The sequence below is a fragment of the Xiphophorus maculatus genome, chromosome 5, assembly GCF_002775205.1.
Source record: "Xiphophorus maculatus strain JP 163 A chromosome 5, X_maculatus-5.0-male, whole genome shotgun sequence".
Classification (NCBI taxonomy): Eukaryota; Metazoa; Chordata; class Actinopteri; order Cyprinodontiformes; family Poeciliidae; genus Xiphophorus; species Xiphophorus maculatus.
In genome coordinates, this window is record NC_036447.1 from 3,268,062 (window position 1) to 3,291,183 (window position 23,122).

At 36.3% G+C, this 23,122-nt stretch overlaps 1 protein-coding gene across 2 annotated transcripts in view; it reads left to right on the forward strand.

Annotated features, from left to right (window-relative positions):
• Positions 1–22,698, forward strand: part of herc3 (HECT and RLD domain containing E3 ubiquitin protein ligase 3) — a 33,779-nt gene extending 11,081 nt beyond the window's left edge. The window contains exons 8-25 of one of the 2 annotated variants that reach the window (XM_023333788.1): positions 1,061–1,212; positions 1,853–1,926; positions 3,181–3,305; positions 4,131–4,190; positions 8,388–8,499; positions 9,584–9,773; positions 9,911–10,074; positions 10,538–10,651; positions 10,751–10,774; positions 10,857–10,958; positions 12,139–12,309; positions 13,618–13,761; positions 15,429–15,595; positions 17,250–17,316; positions 17,830–17,912; positions 19,666–19,849; positions 20,847–20,949; positions 22,239–22,698. In XM_023333788.1, the coding sequence (XP_023189556.1) occupies positions 1,061–1,212; positions 1,853–1,926; positions 3,181–3,305; positions 4,131–4,190; positions 8,388–8,499; positions 9,584–9,773; positions 9,911–10,074; positions 10,538–10,651; positions 10,751–10,774; positions 10,857–10,958; positions 12,139–12,309; positions 13,618–13,761; positions 15,429–15,595; positions 17,250–17,316; positions 17,830–17,912; positions 19,666–19,849; positions 20,847–20,949; positions 22,239–22,447 (2,245 nt within the window). In that variant the 3' untranslated portion in view covers positions 22,448–22,698. The remainder of the gene's footprint in view (positions 1–1,060; positions 1,213–1,852; positions 1,927–3,180; positions 3,306–4,130; positions 4,191–8,387; positions 8,500–9,583; positions 9,774–9,910; positions 10,075–10,537; positions 10,652–10,750; positions 10,775–10,856; positions 10,959–12,138; positions 12,310–13,617; positions 13,762–15,428; positions 15,596–17,249; positions 17,317–17,829; positions 17,913–19,665; positions 19,850–20,846; positions 20,950–22,238) is intronic. The other variant, XM_023333789.1, reaches the window with a different exon arrangement.
• The last annotated feature ends 424 nt before the right edge of the window (positions 22,699–23,122 follow it).

Sequence of the window (23,122 nt, forward strand, 5' to 3'; positions counted from 1 at the left end):
CAACCGTACTGGGTGGCGCTGTGAACTGGAGCACAAGCTAGCTCCAAGCTAGCTCCAAGCTGGCTCCAAGCTAGCTGCAAGCTGGCTCCAAGCTAGCTGCAAGCTGGCTGCAAGCTAGCTCCAAGCTGGCTCCAAGCTAGCTGCAAGCTGGCTGCAAGCTAGCTCCAAGCTGGCTCCAAGCTAGCTGCAAGCTGGCTCCAAGCTAGCTCCAAGCTGGCTCCAAGCTGGCTCCAAGCTGGCTCCAAGCTGGCTCCAAGCTGGCTCCAAGCTAGCTGCAAGCTGGCTCCAAGCTAGCTGCAAGCTGGCTGCAAGCTAGCTCCAAGCTAGCTCCAAGCTAGCCGTAACACCGGCTAGCTTCCACCACAGAGTCTTCCACCACTCTGTACACCTACACAAAAAATAAAACAATAATTATAAATTAAATCTTTTTTAGGAATTCTTATTTTACTGTTTAAGTAGATTTGTTTTAATTATTTGGAGTATGCAAATGATACCTATCTTTCCCCTTATTACAAAATAATAGACATCTCACAATAAAACATGACTAAAGAACACTATAGCCAAAGAAAATTTAACTTTAGATTTTTTTAAATTATAGTGAATTATCTCATATAAGCTTTTATAGATTTCTACTTATGTTTAGGGCAACACATTTAGAGAAAAATGTGTGATAATGTGTTAATATTGGTTAAAGATGTCTTGCGATACACAAACAAATAAGCAAACATCGTTGATTCCAGAGCAGAAATAAATAATGACAAACATAGACCAGAAATAACGAGTAGTTTTCCATCTAGCTATTTGTAATTTTACATTTGGACAGGCTTGCTAACATTGGATTTTGATATTTGCCAAAATTTTAATATCATTGCAACATTATTTGTAATGATAATTTATGTTAGTAATCACAGTGGTTTTACTAGCATTCTATTAGTATGTAAAGCGTTTCAACTGCTTTACATCTTAGGGGATTTTCTTAAGGGATTTTCTGTCACCTCTTAAGGGATTTTCTTTTTCTTTTTCTGAATATTGAAGCTGATATTTAAATTCTTTTGTTCAGGCACCACACTCTGGCCTTAGTCCCGTCGTCCAGCATGGTTTATGCATTCGGCTGCAACAGCCACGGCCAGCTGGGCACGGGAATCCTGGGGGATTCAAGAAGCCCGTTTCCCGTGAAGTCCAGCTTCCTGACTGGAAACCTGCAGAGAAGAGGTGAGAAAACACGAGGTTTGTCTCTATTCTCAGACAAACTGCTCTGCTGAACACTTTCGTGTGCTTACGGATGGTTGCCATAGCGATGAGGAAAGTGAAGAGAAAATCCATTTCTTTTTTTTTCTTTTGCAAACACTTTAAGTCTGGATTTGTTCCTAATTTCCTTGCAGTATATTTTCCTTCCAAACAAATAGTTTTACAAGAAGCTCTAAAGTTGTTTCTATCAATAGTTCTCTAGGTTTTCTGAAGGCCTTTAAAGTAGTAAAAAAGTTTTATTTTTTAACATTCAGGTTGAATGGAAACGCTGACTTCTCTAATTTACTTTCACCTCGACTTTTCTGATATGGGTTGTTTACAAAGACAGATTTCCAAACTGTTGGCTAAACAGTCTTTCGTTTTGAGGAAATTGTTACTACACAAACAAAGCCTCCCTTTGCCTGTTTGATTTATCTGAAATGAACCAAAAATATCACATTGTTTGCAAAGAATGATTTCTGGAAGATTTGAGATTCAAGAAAATATATTTTTTTAAATGGACAAACCTTTAAAAAACTCATCAGCTTTAATTTAGGTTTATTTTAGTAGTTTGAATCACTCATATCAAATGTTAAGTTTCCCTTTTGTTTCTTTTTTCCATCAGATTCAAAGCAATATACAGTTGTAAAAATCATATGTGGAGGAGACCACAGTTTCTTATTGTACTCCAATGAACAGGTATGCCATTTCAGATCTCATTTCTCCTCAAACTTGTTTCTTCAAAAAATAACTCTTTCATCTGTAATTATTGATACTGTGAGTTGGTTCAATCCTGTGTAACATAAAAAGCATGTTTCATGATGTTTATACTTCTTATTGCTCAAATGTGAGCTCAAAAGACTAAGATATAAATCGCAGTTTGTCCAGTGAGGAGAATAAAGTCAGAAGAAACATCTGAGAACAGACAGTTGGAGATCCAGCAGTCCGGTGTCCTATTCAGGCATTTAAAAGCGCAAATTATCGTTTGTGATAAATATTCTCATTCAGAAAAAGGAAATGTTTGAATTTCAGCTCTAGCTTATTTTTATTCAGGTGTCGGCACCAACCTTTCCCTCAACAACTGTGTCCAAAGAATATTTTGTATTATTGAGCCGTGTAGAACATAACAGCAGTGATGTTTTCTATGAATAATCAGAACAACTGGGTTCGTGGGTCTAAAAAGTTACTTCAGTTCTATAGATTTGGTGGGTGGATGAAGTTCAGATGGTGATACACAACCAAGCAGAATCTTCAGTGAAACACATTCTTATTCATTTGGCTTAGACACCCAGAACCCCCCACCCCCAAACTTTTTAACTAATTATTATGGATAAAATCACACATAGGAGAAATTTGGCTGGTTATTAATTTGATTAAATAAAATAATCTGCAGATTTCGGAAGACATAAAAAAAACTAAAGCAGAACACTTTCAGTTTATTTTGTTTATTCACTCACACAATTTAATGAATTCCATGATGAACTTACAATATGCTGTATTATCAGTATGTTGGTTACTTTATTTTATTTTTCTGTGCAGACAAAACAGTCCGGTTTCTGTTTGTATTTAAGGCCATGAATATTTCACACCATTATGTATAAACATGGTAGTGCAGATAATACATTTCTTGAGAGCCCTCAGAAACATTGAAAAAATGTATGTTGGTCCTGAAATATGACGATATGTTTTTATAACCAAGTTTAGATGCATCCTATTTAAGCTTTTCAGACAGGAACGGGTCACCTTTTCCTCAATGAACATTATTCTGTTCAGTGTTTCACCACAAGGTGGTAGTAGTCTCTATGACTTAACTTTGTCATTTGCATGAACTATGCAGTATGTTCTTTGAAAAAATTATCAGATATTTTCGCTGTAACCTGGTTAGAGCTCATCAGGGTCCTGTTTCCCTTTTGTTGTGTTTAATACGTTTTTTCTTCTTCTTGTTCTCGGCAGAGTTCTGCTGCCACAGAGGACTTCAGAGTGGTTAATGTCAGTAAAAGCCTCGCCCCGATCAACTACGAACAGTTAAACTCATGGAGATTAAAAATGATGTACAGCACAGACTCTGCTGTTGCAAAGTAAGTGGGAATATGAACGGCTAACTGCTTGAAAATTTCTTAAAAGTGCAGCCAACTTATATTTTAATTTATATTAAATAACAAAGGCATGTTTTGCATTTTTTAAGTTTTATTCCTGCAATATTTGTATTCAGTTTCCACAAAGAAGGACGTTAAGGGCAAACAATACGTTCTTTAGATCTGTTTTTCATGTGTTTATGTTGGAATCTATGTGCTTTTATTTATTTTTATTTTTTACATAACTTTCCATCCCACAGAAATAATAATCTGTAACTAGATTTACAATAAAAAACTTGTTGAGATCTACAGTCTTTGTCAGTATAGCAGCATTGTTTACAAGTATCAACATTTGAATTCAACCAGAGAAATAGATTTCAGTTTTTAAAACACCAAGGCATAAAATAATAAAAGCATGACTATCAAAAGCAGTGGCAGTTAGAGCTCTTTTGCAGAGCTCTTAGTTCACAGTGACTTTCTTTGTCAGGTTGCTCTTGCTATTTTCTTTTTCCTAAATGTTATATTCATCTTTATTTTAAATCCTAAAAATAGAAATAAATGGTGGTTCTTTAAAATGACAACAAATATCTGAAAGTAGACATTTATCTTAAATTAGAAGCTCTCTTTTATTTATTTAAAAAAGTTGTTTGACATTTGCGACTCTAAGCGAGTTATTTTTGGATGGCCTGAGAATAAAAGTTAATCCTTAGGTTGTAAAGCTTGCAAATCTCCTTATTAAAAAAGAAACATTTAATCTGTGATTTGACTAAATTGTAGTTTTTTTTTTGTACACACCATTTAAAAAAGCGTATTTGTCTGTTTCTGCAGTGACATTGTGATCCAGCTCTCCTCCACAGCCTGTTGGAACGCCAGCTTCCTGGACCAAAGGTAAACTAACTTTATCCGGAACAAGGCGACTCAGTTTACCACTTTTTATAAAAGACAAACACTCGCTTCACTTTACTGCATATGAAACTTATGAATATCTTCATAATCTCAAGATTCTTACAGCAAGAAGAGAATAGAGTTAAATTCGGTACAGATTTTCTTGATGTTTATATAAAACTCAACGGTCAATCAATCAATCAATCAATCAAATTTTATTTGTATAGCACATTTCAGCAGCAAGGCATTTCAAAGTGCTTTACATCATAACAAACACAGAATCACAATGCAATATAGAATCAATCATTAAGTCAAGTTACATCAATAAATTTGTAATTGATTACGTTTCAAATACAATTCTAAACAGGTGGGTTTTCAGTTGAGATTTAAAAGAAGTCAGTGTTTCAGCTGTTTTACAGTTTTCTGGAAGTTTGTTCCAAATTCGTGGTGCATAGATGCTGAAAGCTGCTTCTCCTCGTTTGGTTCTGGTTCTGGGGATGCAGAGCAGACCAGAACCGGAAGACCTGAGAGGTCTGGAAGGTTGATACAATAAAAGCAGATCTTTAATGTATTGTGGTGCTAAGCCGTTCAGTGATTTATAAACTAACAACAGTATTTTAAAGTCTATTCTTTGAGCTACAGGGATCCAGTGGAGGGACTTTAAAACTGGTGTGATGTGCTCTATCTTCCTGGTTTTAGTCAGAACGTGAGCAGCAGCATTCTGGATCAGCTGCAGCTGTTTGATTGATTTGTTGGACAGACCTGTGAAGACGCTGTTGCAATAATCAATACGACTGAAGATGAACGCATGGATGAGTTTCTCTAGATCTGGCTGAGACATTAGTCCTTTAATCCTGGAAATGTTCTTCAGGTGATAGAAGGCCGACTTTGTAACTGTCTTTATGTGGCTCTGGAGGTTCAGGTCAGAGTCCATCACTACTCCCAGGTTTCGGGCCTGATCGCTAGTTTTCAGTTGTAATAACTGAAGCTGTGCATTGACTCTAGATCTATAACTCTAGATCGTTCCTCTTTAGGTCCAAAAATAATAACTTCAGTTTTGTTTCTGTTCAGCTGGAGAAAGTTTTGGCACATCCACACATTTATCTGTTCTAAGCATCTGTTCAGTGATTGGATGGGCTCTGAGTCACCTGGTGACATCGTAATGTAGAGCTGTGTGTCATCTGCATAGTTATGGTAGCTAATATTATTTCCTGTTATAACCTGAGCTAGTGGGAGCATATAAATATTGAATAAAAGGGGTCCTAGGATTGAACCTTGGGGTACCCCACATGTGACCTTTGACCTCTTTGATGAAAAGTTTTCAATTGAAACAAAGAAATCCCTGTTCTTTATGTAGGATTCAAACCAGTTAAGCACTGGACCGGAGAGTCCGACCCAACTCTCCAGTCGATTCAGTAATATGTCATGGTCAACAGTGTCAAAAGCTGCACTGAGATCCAACAGAACCAGCAGTCTGTTCCGGTCCTACATCAGATAAATTAAAAAGCAAATACTTTTATTTGCAGTTGAAAGTTTTTATGCTGAGGTGTTCCATCCAGTTTCTTGTCCATGTTGGAAGAATTACGTTAGTTACTAAACTGACAAAGTATTTATTCCAAACTCAAGTTATTTTATCTTATTTTAAACAGAGATTAGTTTCATTGCTGTTTCTTTATTTGTATAAAAATAGCTTTTAGATTGGGCTGAATTCCCTGCTGCTCTTCACCGCTTTACTCACTTTACTCGTTTCTAAGTGTCCTAATTAAAGTCCGTTATGTTTTTAGGAGGTGCATTATTGCAAACATATAATAGCTTCTTCCACTTGTTTACTACTGTAAAATCCTTTTAAACTGATAAATAAAAACTACATTATTACTTTAACATGTGTTTCCTTACAAATACGGTTAGTGAAGAATCTCACCAAATTGGATTTTGATTGGTGGCACTGCTGATAAATTGTCCCAGACGTTATTGTGATAAATAATAATATTGTTGTTTTCAGACCATTTTATAGTAATACAAAGGTATATCTCCTCACAGATAAATAAACTTTCATTTCTATTGAACATTTAACACTGGAACTGGAAAGCATTTTATATATATCCAAAATAAATGAGCAAAACAACAGAAACGACAAATAAAAGGGATCCGTAAGTCTGTGCAAGCAAAATTTTATATTAAAAAAATAAGCCAGTTGAGACCAAAGTAACAGATTGAAGATTTTATCATCCAGTTTTTGGTAGAAAGAGAAATGATAAACCGAGCTTGTTTAAATGCGATTAATTGATTTATTGTTTATTGAGAAAGATAAGGAGGTTTTGGGTTCGAATCTCGAGTTTTTATGCTCTCTTCAAGCACTTGTGGGTGCACAAGTACACAAGTGCACTTCCACAGTCTCAAACCATGACTTTTAGGTTTATTGGTTTCTACATTGCCCTTAGGTGTGAGAGTTATTTATGCTGTATGTTTCTGTGTTGCAAGCTAAATTAGAAGCTGAAACGCTACGTTCTGCTTCCCCACAGATCACTGGGGTCAATGCATATCTTCTTATTATGTGTAAACAAAACAGCTGTTCATTGGACTGAACACTGCATACTTTTACTCATCTTACAGAACCTTATTCAGCAAAGAAAAAGTGAGAAAGATGTTATCTGGTTTAGTTCGAGGACGATTTGTGCTTCTCCTTCCCTGGGAACCTGAGTGGAGGTCATGGTTCTCTAAGGCTGACCTACCAGCAGTTTACTTATCAAGTTCTGGGAAAGAGCTCAGGAGGTCAGCAGGGTGGAAAGCAGACCTCTGCGGGTTCATGAGGCCAACAATACTCTGCAGGGATTACAGGTCGGGTTTCTCTGCTGATTCACAGCTGGTTTATAAAAGATGGACACCAGCCGGTTGCTTCACACCTCCGGCTCATCTACACTTAATTATTTCACAAATTTTGCATTCTTTAGCAATTTTATTATTAATACTCTGTCTTTGGTAGTTGGTACATCACTCAACTTTCTGAAGGTTAATTGCAAAGTTTTGGAAAATCAAAATTGTGAGGAAAAGAATAAATTATGGTATTACCTGCAGGGGATTCAGAAGAGTAGAGCTTCAAATAGCACTATCTGTGAAACCCTTCAGCCTTCTTATTATTGTATTAGTTTTATCCTGAATTTGCTTTAAAGCTGTTCATTTATTGGCTAAGAGTTTGCCCAATTTTTCATCTTGCACTTTTAATTCACTCCTTATTTAAAAAAAGTCCTGTTACTGTGATGGTTTAATAAGGCCATTGTACTTAGAAAAAAGGGAGTAAATTTATGCCAAAAACCAAAGAAATTTAGAGATTAATCTGAGGATCTTTTTTAGAAAAAACATGGAAATTTCTGTGTTCAAAATTGGAAAATTTGCAAGATCAATCTCAGAACTTTTCTAGAAAAAACAAAAGAGTTTCTGAGCTTCAAAAGTAAAAGATTTGCATGAAAAGAAGCTCAAAAATGGTAGATTAATCTCAGAACTTTTCTTATAAAAAGGTGGAAATTTCTGAGCTTGAAAAGTTAGAATTTTTTAGATTAATCTCAGAATTTTTTAAAGAAAAACCTTGGAGTTTCAAAAGTGGAATTTTTTTTTTTTACATTAAAACTGAGAAATTTCTTCTAGAAAATATAGATGAATATCAAAATTTCTCAATATTTTGGCAGAAATTTTATCCTCCTTTTTTTTCTTTCTACCCCAATACGTTGAAAATTACGTCATTAGAGTGACGTTGTGGAGAAAAACAGCCTTTTTGTGGTATTTGGCAGCCTGACCTGCTGGTGTTTCCTCGTTAAACGGAGAGTCGTTAAGTCGTGGCTCGTTGGTCCGACCCGGATTGCTGCTGTTGCTGCATCTGCTTTGTGTTTGGTCTCAACAGGATGACATCTGATGTGTTGAGGATAAATTCAACCTTTACTCTGAACGCGTTTAGAAGGTTTTTTTTTACTGTAAATGGCTTCTCCACTGTCAAGTAGAAAGTTTTGGTTGCTTTTTATTTTATTATACTTATTAAGAATTTAAAAATCTAACTGCAGAAACATTTAGGGAACTTAACTCTCAGGTGACAAATATATTAAATTACATCCTTTTGTTTATAATTTCAACAGCTTTTTGTTTTTCTTTTCTTGAAAAATTGCTTCTGAATTACATTGGTATCAGTTATTTCTGTTTTTGTCTTCGCAGTGATGACACTCACTTCAAGACCAACCCAAAGATCCCGGGTATTGATCTGAACTCGGTCAGAACGCTGTTTGAGGTTCTCAGCAAACCGGCCTTCTCTGGACTCCTGGAACAGGTAATAAACCACAGATCAACATGCAGCTTTAAATGATTGACTGAATAAAAAATGTTCGTTTTTCTGTTGGATCACATTGATCTTAGTTTGATTATCTGGTGATGATGTCACCCTAAAATTCCTTTGTCTGTCATTGAGGTTGTTTGGTTTGTACAAAAGCAGAATTTTAATTAAAAAGTCGACTTATTTACAAGAAAATAATTCCCTTGACAAGAAAATGCCCAGAAAAATGTTCCACTTAACAGTGTCTAAATGTTATGGAGGGCCAAAAGGAACAAAGTTACATAAAAATACATAATAAAGTTATGAACTAAATGTACAGTAAAAGATATAAAGGTTTAGTTGAATGTTTGACTTTCATTGGTAAGTTTGACAGATAAAATTATTCACTTCAGAAATCATAAAATAATAAAATTTAATTTACTTTAACATTTAATTCTCTGCACCGGCTATTATAAGTTTGTATTTAAATGTTTTAATGACTTTCAATATTTTTTTGTCTATTAAAGTTTACATTTAAGTTAACCTTAAATGCAAAATGTATATTTGTTTGAACAGTTTTGGTTTTATTACTTTATTACTATGTTGTTTCAGTAATTTGCCTTATTTTGAGTCTGTACATTCCAGTTAACAGTTAATCAATTACTTGATGAGTTGAAGATTATTTCAATAATCAATTGTTCCGATTAATTGTTTCAGCTTGTGCATCCATTAATGTTTCAGTGAGTGGTTTCTGGAGGTAGAAGTTTTCCTGTTTCCCTACTGGAAGCTGGAGAAGAACCATTTCCATGTAACGCATCATTCCCAGGGTTCCTCTGCATGTGTATTAGAGTTTGTTTGGATCAAGTTCTGCCGCCGCTCTTAAAAAAGAAACGGCAGCTCTGACTCATCACTGCCGGTTATGGTTTAGTAATTGTAGGTTGGGGATTGTTTGAATGATGTCAAGATGACTTTGCAATCAGTGGTAAGAGGCAAAAGTCCAGAACCATTAAAGTCCTGCTGCCTTAAAAGTGTTTCCTGTTCCCTCTGCAGCTTTTTAAAAGTCTGATTTATAAATTAAAAGTAATAAATGTGTGTTTTTGAGGCCTCGAAGAGTTTTGAGAGCCTGCTGATCCCCCAACTACCCCGCTCGCCACCGGATGTTGAGGCCATGAGGATCTACCTCATCTTGTCCGAGTACCCTGCCCTGCAGGACTCCAAGAACTACATCCGTCTCACTATTCCCCTGGCAATGGCTATTCTCCGGCTAGACGCCAACCCCAGCAAAGTATTGGGTATCATATTTCCATGCACACACTGCGACCAAATAATCCCAAATTTCTTTTAGGGTAATCTGTGAAGTCATTTGAACGGCTTTAACGGGCAAAGCTGAAGTGTGTTCCTGCTTTTTGGTCATCTTTTCTTCCCGTAGATAACTGGTGGTGCTTTATGGACGGCAGCTTCTTCACCAGAATGGTCGACATGTACAAACACATCGTTGTGTTCATGCTGACGGGCGGCAAGACGATCCTGGTGCCCGTCTTCTACGATAACTACTTCCTGGCCACGCTGCAGCTTCTGGAGAAACTCCACAAGGTACGGATCGGCTGATGAGGGAAAAGAATCCCAGAGTCCCAAAAAATGTTCATCTTAAATTTTTCATCATAATTTATGTGTTCTGTTTTTCATTTAAAAAATATAAATACAAGTTGAACAAATAGAAAAGTTTCTGACATAAAAAATCCCAAAGGAACTGCTGCAAACCATAAGAAATAAGATCAAATTTGATGTGATTAATAAAATGTTACATATTTTCTTACAATCAAAAGAGGAGATTGTAATGAAAAATGTTATTATTTGGTAATAAAGTCATAATACAATATGATCATCTAAAAGTATATAGTATTACATTATTGAATATTCTGTCTTCCATCTATTGATATTGATCATGTGTCTTCTGTGATTGTATATTGTTGTTGATTTATTGTCCTACGTTCTGCCTGAGCTGAGGAGAAAATGTTTTACCGCTCTGAGGCCCAGACCCGTTTTGTGTTGCCAGGTAAACTTAAGGGCGAATCACGTGGAGTACAGTCGCTTTTATATCCCAGACATCAGCGGCCTGGTGGACATCCAGGAGGACTACCTCAAATGGTTTCTGACTAAAGCTGAGATTGTGAGCGCAGCGTCGCATTTCTGTGTTGTCTGACGCCAATTATTCACAAAGTATGCATAATCCTGACATTTTTCTGTCCCGTTTTATTTTGATTACTAGAAAATGGGCTCCTCCCCCTCACAGGTATTTTGATTTTGAACATTAAAAACCTTAAATCAGTCGTGTTCATGCTGGGTTTGTAACGCTGTGAATGTTGCGATCCCAGCAGAACGACTTTCCCTCAGTGAACCTCTGTGCCTTCCCGTTCATCCTGAACGCCCAAGCCAAGACGACAATGCTGCAAACAGATGCTGAACTGCAAATGCAGGTAGGAGCCTCTTAAGTCTGTGCAAAAGTTTTCAAGCACCAAATAATCAGACTTTTTTATGACAGGTTGTCCCCCAGAAAACTTGCTAAGCTAGGGCAGTACGTGGTTTTGTGTTAAATCTTAAAAGTTGACAGGACTTTGGAAATATGACTAGAAAATGTAATTTTATTGGAAGACATTACTGACAATACTTAATGCAGGGGTCTCCAAAGTGTGGCTCGGGGGCCATTTTTGGCCCTTGGATTGATTTGTGTGGCCGCCAAACTGTAATTCAAAAGATGCAAATTTGACCCGTCCAAATTTGGCTGAAGCAGATAGATTTTTTATTTGTAATCCTGGCAAAATTATTACAGACATTTATTGCAATGGAAAATGTTAAGTACAACAGAGAGTCTTCGTCTTTTTTAGTAAGTAGAACCACGTCTGCTCAGACTTTTACTGAAAAGCCAACTTGACTGAATATAGTGTTTTGAAAGAAAGCGACCCAAATCATCATTTTATACTGAGAATAAATTTGTTAACCAAACCCAGAAAATAGAAACCTTTCCTTTAAAACAGCAAACAGGCAAAGTTAAATAAATGTTTTTTTTCTGTTTCAGTTAAAAAAGTAATTACAGAAGAAAAACCATGTAATGCTTGTCACATTTATAAGTAAACTAAATTAAAAACATATTACCGGTACTTAAAATCAACACTGTTGAGTCAGCATATTTGTATGTTTAACTAAATATTATTAAGATACAAAATTCAGAAGGTTATTGAATTAAGTTTACTTTGTTTTCCTAAATCCTTCCGATTCGTTTAGTAATGTTTTGCTTTGCTGGTTGATGTTTCATTTACATTAATTTGTTAAGTTACAAGCACACACACAGAGCCAAGCGTTGTCTGAACACACATCGAGCGAGTTTGAGATGTAAATGCACACACACCACATGCTATTCTTTGTTCATAAATGTATATGGGCTCACATCAGTTTGACTGCAAACCTCTAAAAGTGCATCCATAGCTCAGCCTTTATAGTCACACTCTTACAGGTTTGTATAAAATTAAGAAAATTAGTTGGGAGAAAGAATCTTTATCTGCTTTGAAATTCAATGAGAGAAAAAAAACAACTTAATACTTTAGTGCAGGTCTGTTTTCCAATCTGCTGTTCTAATTATTCATCTCTTCTTTCGCCAAGATGGCCGTCAGCGGTGCAAATCTGCACAACGTCTTCATGCTGCTCACGCTGGAGCCCCACCTCGCTAGGAACCCATATCTGGTGCTGCATGTGCGCAGGAACCATTTAGTCAGTGACACGCTGCGGGAGCTCACCATGTACTCTGATGTGGATCTCAAGAAGCCCCTCAAGGTGAGCAGATCCCTGATTCTTGCATCTCAGTGGTATAAAAATGCGGGAATACGTTTGGAAAATGTTCCTTTTTAGCAGACTTTGTTCAACATTTGATTGTTTAAAAGTTGCTTCCAGTCTTCATTTTGATCCTTACTTATTTACTTCTGTATTTTCCCAAAGTACAAATACAGCTTCAGAAATTAGAACATCATGGAAAAGTCCAATATTTTTTGTCAATTCATTTCAGAAAGTGGAACTCATACAGATTCATGACAATTTTCATTCTTGACAGAATTTCTCTCCAGTCACTGTTCTTATTGCATTTTTTCCTATGACACTTTTTCCTTCCACTCAACTTTCTGTGAATATACTACAGCCTTTTCAGTACGTTCTAATCTTCTGAGACACTTAATTTTGCTCTTTCATTAACTGTAAGTTGGGTGGAAACAATTAATCAATTATTGAAATAATTGTTAGCTAATAAAGTATTTTATTAATTGTTAAATGGAGTATACAGATTAAAACAGGCAAATTACTGAACGAACAACATACTTAGAGCAGTAATTACACCAAAATTGTACCAAAGAATCGATACATTTTGCATTTCCGATAAATAAAAACCTTTCTATTGCTGTGAATATTTTCTACCCAAGTGGCATTTTAGCTTCACCAAATTCAAGTTTAATAAAAGAAAATTTTTTTTATGTTAGACATTTTTTTGGCATTCACTGAAAAAGTAACTGAATTATTTGTTTATTTGCATTTCTCATGTATTTCAGGTGTTGTATAAATTACGCTTAAGTGATTCAATGAAAAATCTGCACAGTGAACCAATTTTTTTTCCATCACTTAATTAATCGTCAGAATAATCAATTACTAAAATAATCGGTCAAATTACAAGAAATTGTTTTACATGCATTCTAAGACAACAACAATCAAACGGTGAAGAACTGCAGGAAAAATGGACATTATTTAGAAACCTTTAGATAACTAAACACCTTAAAATTGTATTAAGAAGTCAGCTGTCACTGTTCTGTTCCTTTTCTATGTGCATGTTCTTTTTTTGTTGTGTATTATGTAACAAAAGAAAATAATGTTTTAAATTTTTTTTACAAGAAATAAACTCTTGAAATATTTCATTCTAATGAATCTATACAAGGGTCATTTCCTGCAGAGCCAAAAACTAAACTTTTTCACAATGTTCCAAATTTTTAAAGCTGTACTTGTTTAAAGAGAAAACTGAAAATTGAAGTCTTGAATTAATACATAGAAAGTGTGTAGCAACCCTTTCTACATTCACTTTCTTTCATCATCTGCTCCCTCCAGGTGATCTTTGATGGCGAGGAAGCCGTAGACGCAGGCGGCGTAACTAAAGAGTTCTTCCTGCTGCTGCTAAAGGAGCTTCTAGATCCTGTTTATGGGATGTTCACTCATTATAAAGACTCCAACCTGCTGTGGTTCTCTGACAAAGTAAGCAGGAATCAACCTGATTTTACACAAATCCAATCATTGGACTTTAGATTAAAATGACAGCAGAGGGTGGGTTAGTCTCACTCCGCCTTTTCTGTTGTAATTCACGTTTTATAGTATATAAAAGTTTTATAATTTGCGTTACAACAAGGCCAGGTGGATCGAGTGGACAGAATAAAGTTGAATTCGTTTTTAGACTTTATGTTGAATTTTTGCAGCTTTAAACTTTTGTTGATCCTTGAAATGATTCATAAATGCCAGGTTTATAATAGTTTTAGGTTTTCATTGTAGTTTTATTTCATTTTGTCTTTCTGTTTGTCTAATTCAGTTATTTTTTAGTGTCTGCTAGTTTTTTCAGTTATTATTAGTCAAATATTGTTTAGTGTGTATTAGTTTTTTTCTTCATTTTTTGGTTAATTTTTAGGTGCAGAATTAAAAAATTTCAAAGTATTGTATTGTGAATATGTATACATTGTGTAGGTAGAGAAAACTGTACAGAAGATGCAATAAAAAAAAAATTATTCAGTTGTTGAATAAGCAACTGACTGAGGTTTTCTCCAAACTTTTGCTGTCACCATTTTGCCACCATAGGAGAAAGGATTTCCACGTTTTGCCCACAGCTGACATAAACTGCTTGTTTGAGGTGTGGAGGTGGAAGAAAAATCCTTTTCACATCAGTTCGAAAGACTAATAAATGGATTCATGAGCACAAAAATGAAAAATATCATGTCTACAATTTTAGTATGTCTCAATTAAGTTTATAAACACAGAATATAGTTCCAGTTAGTTATAGTTTTCCCCCTATTAATTACCGTTTTTATTTATTTCAGTTAACAAAAATGTTTTCTGAATTTCAGTTTTCATTATTTTGCTTGTTTTATTTAACTATAATAACCTTGATGCAGGCAGATGTTTGCTGTTATTTGAGGTGATCTGTGGGAACAAAACAAGCGCCTCCATGAGGGAACATGTCCCTGAACTTTGACCCTTATTAGATCTTGAGGTAAAGCTGTGAAGCTACCATGTGCAGTTTAGTGATTCAAATCGCACTGCTTTATGTGACTGGTGCCCAAAAAAATGTATTTAAAATGGGAATGTTTCTGAAGGGCAGTATTTGGGTTTGTGGGGCTGAAATTGCTGTAACATGCAGTAACAGCCGTACAGTTACCTAAAATAAAGGAGCAATAAGTAGTTCATATCGTCACTTTTATATTTTATCACAATAGTACCACAAAATAATGTAACAAAACCTTTAAGCCCATATATTCCAACCTAACATTGAATCATATTTATTTATTTTCTATGTTTTCATTGAACAAACGGTGGGAAACATAATAACTAACAATCCTGACATTACGGCAGCTGTATTTTGTTTTTCAATGGGAATTTATTATGACAACTATAAATCAGAATTATTATCAGAAGAAATTTATCACCATAAATGATAAACAATACGATAAATGCACTCTCCAACAAACTGATTTAAATTTGAATCAATTCTGACAGGTTATCAAGTGTTCAGACAGAAATATGGAAAAAGAAAAACATTTCAAATCTGATGATGTGAAATAAGAGGAAGTTTCCAGATGTTTTGTTTTTCTCACATTCGTTCAGCTGAAAACAAGTCTGTGAGCTTCAGTATTGTGTAAATGTGTTTGCATTCCCAGTGTTTTGTGGAGCAGAACTGGTTTCATCTGATCGGGATCGTCTGCGGTCTGGCCATCTATAACTCCACTGTGGTGGATCTGCACTTTCCTCTGGCGCTCTACAAGAAGCTGCTGGACGTGTCGCCTTCACTGGACGATTTCAAAGAGCTCTCGCCAACAGAAGCCAGGTTCGCTCCACTTTTTATGCTTCAAACCGAGACACAACTCCCACTGTACACGGTTTGTTACACACGTGTCAAACTCAAGGCACGGGGGCCAAATGTGGCCGTCTAGACTCCACAGAAACACACGAATAGAGCCTTTCAGATAACAGATCTGTGGTTAAATATTAGAGCAATTTTTAGCTTTTTGCTGTTTTTCTCTCCGATATTTTGAAAATTTACACAAAATCCGTTTTTTTGCTCTAATTCTTTATTGTGAGTTCATTATAAATTTCCTACAAAATGGTCAAAAACATCGGGTTCAAGTGATGCTAACTTTAAGTGATTCACATCGCTGTCCCATGGTGAGTGTCAAAAAGTTACACGTACTGTTATCCAGAAATGCAAATATTCCTAAGTTAGCACCACAAATTCTGTGATTTTTATTGCAAAAAATAACAAAAACAATTGCCAACTGATCAGTGTGAGAATATGCTCAATATTATTTTATTTTAAGAAGTACTTTATTAATATTTTAACAGTTTAATAGGTTTTTTCAATATATTCTGGAACAATCAGCCCTTTGAGAACATGATCTTCATAATGAAAATGAAAATGGTTCGACAGTCCCGGCTTATTGTGTAAAACTTCTGCGTCTCGGTACCAGTAAGTTGATTTCACGACAGACTCACTTGGGTTCACTGTATTTAGCTTCTGCCCCATATATTAAATAAAATACAATAAATAACCCTAAACTGAGCAGTGGCTCCACATGAGCAGTTAACCGCAGGTAGCAGCAGATGAGAGTTGTAAAATTAAACATAGCTAAAATGCACAATATTAAAACCAGATATAAACATACACAAAACATTACAAATTTTCACATGGCGCACTGTATATGATTACATTTATCTAATATATATGTCAAAATATAATACTTGTAAAGAAAAACGCAGAACTGATCCCAGTACATACCACAGTTACCAACGACAACAGAAAAAAGGGGGAGGAGCTGACGGTTGGTGGTTGCTATGGTAACCACCAACTGTCAAGAGCAGAACTTGATACACCAATCAAACAACTTCTTGACTAAACAAAATAAATTCAAAGAAAAAATACATTTTGACAAAACTTCACATCTAAAATATTGTTAAAATAAAACCGTGTTACAGAAGCGTACATTCATTTCTTTATTTATATTAAAGTAAGAAAGTGGATATTGCTCTGGGAGGACTGATGTCTGTGTTTCTGTAGAGCATAATTCTCCTCATATAACTATTGATTTTGACGTTATCTGCGTAGAGAAGGCCTGCACAGCCTTCAGCGCCACAGAAACGTCATTTTGGAGGACGTAGATGGTGGAAATGTTCCAGAATCAATGCGGCACAGCAGCTGCAGTTCCTGCTCATGATGACCTCAGTAGGAATAAACATCCGTCCCATTTTGCTAATTAGCCTCTTTGTCGTCAGACTGTTTGACCTCTTTCCGTGTCTCCTGTGTTTTGGAAATAAATCTCCTACGTGTTGCTCGCAGGAAAACTAAAGAGCACACTCCCTCTGCGTTATATCCTGCTTGCTACTGTTGGTTATAATCAGCCACATGTTAAATTGTTATTTATATGTTTCATGGCCTGTGTTTGTTTTCTTTTTTTGTCCTTAATAACCATTTTTCTGTTTTCCAGGAGTCTTCAGCAACTTCTAGACTATGAAGGAGGAGACGTAGAAGAGACGTTTGTTCTCAGCTTTGCTGTGTGTAACTTCTCATAAATGTTTTAGCTGATTTTGGTATTGGAAAAAGAATAATTATGTTTTTTTAAATTTCTCTCTGTTGTGTAAAATACAGTTGTCTTTGATTTTGCAACAGTCAATTTATACAAAATACATTAGTGAAAGAAGTAGGCATTTTATACATGCATTTTATGTATTTATGTGTGTAGGCATGCATTTATGTGAGCATGAATGCATAAAATACAGCTTTAAAATTTTTTTTAGACAGGAGAATTACTTTCTTGTTTCTGTGATGGCTGATTTAGTTCTGTGGGTTACAGGTGTAGCAGACATGTTTGGGTTTGTTGCTGCTGCCACAGACAATTGTTGACACTCTTAGTAGCTTAACTTAGTTGTGGTGTTCCTCAGGGATCGATCATTACCTCCCTTTTATTTTCTGATTACATTCTACCTCGAAATCACTATACGGGTTCTGTGTAGGTCAGAGTATTCTCAAATTCATTGATGATGAATCAATGTTGCTTTCCATCGTAGATCACCAGGGAAAACTACGGGATGACAGAAGTCAAGGAGCTGATTCCTGGAGGAGAGAGCATCGCTGTGGACAAAAACAACAGGTTTCACAACTCTGCTAACTAACAGCTTTATTAATAAATAAATATTAATATTTCAGCCCAAACAGTCCATATGGTCCATCTGGCAACCTGCATGCTTTTGCTGTCAGTTGTCAGAAATACCTTTTTCTTCTTAGTCTAGCCAGAGCCACAAACGTGTGTGTGTGAAAAAAGATAACATAATTTTTAGTTATGCATGAATTCAGTTCAGTCCGTTTTAAAATTAGAAGATCTGTTTCATATCATATCAAGAATATATTTTTCAAAATTATCTCCAATGCAGTTAAATAAAAACATTACTTCTTTGTAAGTAATGAATCTGATGGGTCACAGTGACATTTTTTCCTATGATGTGAAACCGCTGAGTGTTAAACTCAGGAGCAATTGAATCGAATGTTAGGGTCACTGTGACCTCTTCAAAAATATCCCTGAGTCTTTGTCAGATTTTTTTATTAGTTTGAACAGAAGGAGACGTTAACTCAAGCTTTTCAGGTTTAAGAAGTAAAAGCACTGTAAAAATGTTGTTTTCTTCTATTTATGCTTTTTTTTCACAGATTTCAATGTTTCTGATAAAACTAATCTTACTTTTGGAGAAAAATAACCTGAGTAAATAGAAAAAGAACTTCTAAAATATTTTATTTTTTATTAGAAAAAATCTATCCAAACCTACCTGGATCATCTGTGTGGATAATAATTGCCTCATATTCAGTATGAATGATGTGTCACAATACAGAATTGGACTTTGGCTAGGCCACTCCAAAACTTTATTTTATTTCGTTTTACGTCATTCAGAAGTGAAAGGTCCACTTCTCTCTGTCATTTCGACTCAAACCGCTGCTAGTTTCACAATGGCCAGACTAAGAATGTTGGTTTTTGAAATTTTGAAATTACAAGAATATTATTACAAGACTAGTCATAATAATACAAGGGTTGTCGTAATAATAGTAGGAATAAGAACAATAAAGTTGAAATAATGCGAGAGAAGTTGTAATAATAATAAAATACAGTTGTAATATTGCGAGGATAATCAGAATAATTTGAGAATAGTCTGAATAAAACCACTATAGTCAAAATAATGTGAGAATATTGGTAATAATGTAAGATAGTGGCAATAATACAAGGACGGAGTTATCATATTGTGAGAATAGTCGCAATATTTCAAAAATAGAAGCAAAATAATACAAGAATCAAGTTGAACTAATGGGACAACAGTCATATTATCAAGTTATTATTGGCATTAGGTCTTTCCAATGACTGTGTCTACTTAGAAGAATCAAACCACCGTATTTATGTACTTACCAAAATAAAGTGGTAATATTATGAGAACTGGTCATGTCAGATCTTAATAACTCAAAGTTTTTTTTCTCATTAAAACAACTTTTTTCCTTAAAATTTTACGACTTCTGGTAATTTTGCATCTTTAGCTAATTTTGACTTTATTCTCTTAATCTTAGTCTGGCCCTTTTACTCCGAGGTCTTACGACTTGAGTTTAGAGTCGCAGGTAAACATTGAATTTAATGCAGTGTTTCAGCCTAACAGATTACAGATTTAATCTGCTTAAAGAACGCCACTCAGATGTAAACAGCTTCACCTTGAGCTTATTATTAATGTTCTGCAGAAAACTATGAAAACAATATGAACACCCAGATGCAGACATGGTGACGGAGGAACAGAGCGTTTATGGTTTGTAAACGCTCTGTTCCTGTGAAGCAGAAGCTTCAGGCAGCTGAACGAGTCGCCCTGATTGTGTTTCAGGAAGGAGTTTGTGGAGGCCTACCTGCGCTACGTGTTCTCCGACTCGGTGAGCGAACAGTACTCGGCCTTCTCCGCCGGCTTCCTGAAAGTGTGCGGAGGGGAGATCCTGTCGCTGTTCCAGCCCTCTGAGCTGATGGCCATGGTGGTCGGGAACAACAATTACAACTGGGAGGAGATGGAAAAGGTCAGTGTAACGACCCGTCTAGTGATACCAGATCACAACATGAAGGATCCATCCTCTTCAGATCCCAAGCAGCCGACACACACGAAGTTGAACATTTTATAATGTTATTTATTTTGAAACGATGTATTTTTGATTGAGATGTTACAAGAAGTGGAGCATATGGCTTCAGAGTGAGCTATAATGCCGAAAACGACAAACAAATGGAAACTATCTGAATATTACCCAACTTACCTAATTGAAAGTAAATAAACCAAATGACAAAAGCTTACCTCCCTAATGAAGAAAAACATGAGAAAACTAAGGAAACATAAATGGCAGCTCATTCCTACAACTCCAAGAACTTTACAAGGTGTTAACAGACAAACTGAGTGGCCGTTTGAGATGAGCTGAGGATGGATGGCAGGAAGTCCACGTCTGCAGCTTTTATATCCGTCACCTCCAGGAAGCCACCAATTGGACGTCTCTGGCGTCTTCTGGGAGCCAATCAGGGACGGGCACCTGCACAGTTATGTTTCCATAATTAACTTTACGGCACCAGTCATAACAGTCATTAAGACAGCTTGAACACGTCTGCCGACTGGTTCTGGTCTGACCCAGATTCATCATTTAAAATTAGAAACAAAACCCAGTTTGGTTTTAGAAACAGGTGGAAGTGATTCACTTCTATATGTTATTGCCATTTGATTTACACTAGAGCATTTTATGGGTGAAATCTAACATTTTTTTTAAATTAAAGCAACTAAAAAAAGTATTTCTAAAGGCTATAGATACGTAGCAACGTGACATCATGCGCATAAGATCCCGCCCTCGCTGGCGATGACTACTATTAGTTTCAGCTGTCAAGCTTTCAACATAATGCTATAAATCTTACATGTATGTAGGGAGGAAGAAACCTCACTCTCATCCTTTGACTGAGGAGAGAATCTAACATGACACATTCAGGTTTCCATGAATATGAAGTGAGATGTTTTCTTCTTCTTCTCCTGTCTCTTTACAGAACGCCGTTTACAAAGGGGAGTATACCGCCACTCACCCGACAGTCCGACTTTTCTGGGAGGTTTTCCACGAATTCCCGCTGGAGAAGAAGAAGCAGTTCTTATGTAAGCATTTAAATTTTTCATTGGTTCATGATGGATGGCTGCTGGAGGATATAAATACACGACTGCAGGCTTTTTGTTTCATCCCATGTTGATGTTTTTGTATGAATGTGCCTTCTTTTCAGATAAAACACTTTAAAATCTTTTTTAAAATAATTTTACTGTAGACCTCTTGGCTGTTTTTGCAGTTTAATTTGTCCTGCACTCGACATAAAAACATAAAAAATTATAACCATTCAGCCAAATTTTTGCAGCTGCAATCGCAGAAAACAAACCCCCCCCAGCAATCTACAAAAAAAAAAATGCAATTACAGAAATGAAACCACAGATATGTTTAAAAATCATTAAAAAAGTAGGAAAAATGACTCCCGGTCTTTCACTAAAGACTAAAGAGAAATACTACAACCACTAAAATCTGTCACCTGTTTACATTTTGTAAAGAAGGAAGTTGTGCTCTGCTTCTACTTCAGAAGTTTTCACGTGGTTTCCTTCAATGGTTTTTGCTGCAGCGCCCCCACAGGCTAGGAGGGGAACAGGTTTTTCAAAAGTTTGGTCTGTTTTACACAATGTAGTGTGAAAGTGAACTGCAGCCATGGAAAATATAACAAATTTTGCAATTTCCCCAGCTATCCGGTGTGAAAACACCCTAAATGTAATTTTTAGACAGAAATATCCTCCATTGTAGATCGTAAAGTCATGTAAAACCGCCTTTTTTGAGATTTACTTTGTGTTATGAATTTATTCCCTCATCAAAACAAACCAGGAGTGTTGCCTTGATTCTTTCATGCATGTTTGAGAAATCCTTTAATCTCTATGGCAACCATTTAGCTGTGGAAAATGCCCGGGTGGACCTAGCCCCGCCTTTGAGGCACAGCTCCTCCTCAGATCTGCAGTTTCCAAGTTTCAGAGCTTCTGTCTCACAGAGCAGCTCTCCCCCTGCCCCTTCAGACTAGCCAGCATGAATTAGCAAACACTTGGTGGAACTGCTGAGCTCATTAAAGAGCTCAGAGTAATGCTGGTTAAAACATTATTCAAAGGTTAATAGAGGAGCCATGTTGTGATGACTTCCTGAAGGCGGAGTTTCAGAAAGAGCAGGAGAGACAGAGACCCAACTCAAGGCGATAAATTACAAAGTCAAATTTTTTTCAAGTGATATTTGATGTATAACAACTAAAGGTAACATAGTTACTTTATTCAACTATAAAATGGCATTAAAACACATAAAACTGCTCGTTCAGTAATATGTTTTGGATCTGTCGGTGTTGAATTGAAGCGTCGTTCTCCTCTTCCAGTGTTCCTGACGGGAAGCGACCGCATCCCCATCCACGGCATGGAGAGCCTCCGCATCGTCATCCAGTCCACCACGGCGGAGGAACACTACCTGCCCGTGGCTCACACCTGCTACAACCTGCTGGACATGCCGCGCTACCAGACCAAAGAGACGCTGCGCCGCCGCCTGACTCAGGCCGTGGAGCAGTACGAGGGCTTCAGCCTGGTCTGAGGCGCCGCCGCTCCTCCGGGGGCTGTCACGCACTTTAACGCGAGTATCAGCAGGAGGATGCTGGACGCACTCCATGTTGATTAATATCTTAAATCTACAAAGGTCTATCTGTATAAATGATGTTTTTATATCGGTTTTACGGCTGGAAAATGTTTGAAACTATAAGGGTTTGATCAGCCGACGTTGATATTTGGAAATAAGTCATTCAGATAAAGAGATTGCTTCCTGAAATTTGCACACAAAAAAAAAAACACAAAATCTTACCAAGTATTTTTTGTCTAGTTTCTAGTGGAAATGTCTGAGTTCACTTGAAAAAGACAAAGCTAACTTACAAGTAACTTTTCAGAAAGATATAGGAGCTTGTTTTAAGTTAATAATTCCTTAGTATTGATTGAAAAGTTCTAGATAAATTTACTTATAAGAAGACATTTTTTCCACGTTATAATGCAGATGTGTCCAAAGTGTGGCCCGAGGGCCATTTCTGGTTCTTGGAATAATTTTGTTTGGCCATAATTGAAGTTCAAGAATAGTACAAATCTGGTTCTCGTGCATAGATGCACACTTTTTGTAATAAGGCAAGTTTATATCTACTTACAGTTTTCTTTTATTTGTTTATACTCAGAAACTTGGGCACACCCTTCCATTATATTTTATAATCACAGCGAATGCTCTGGA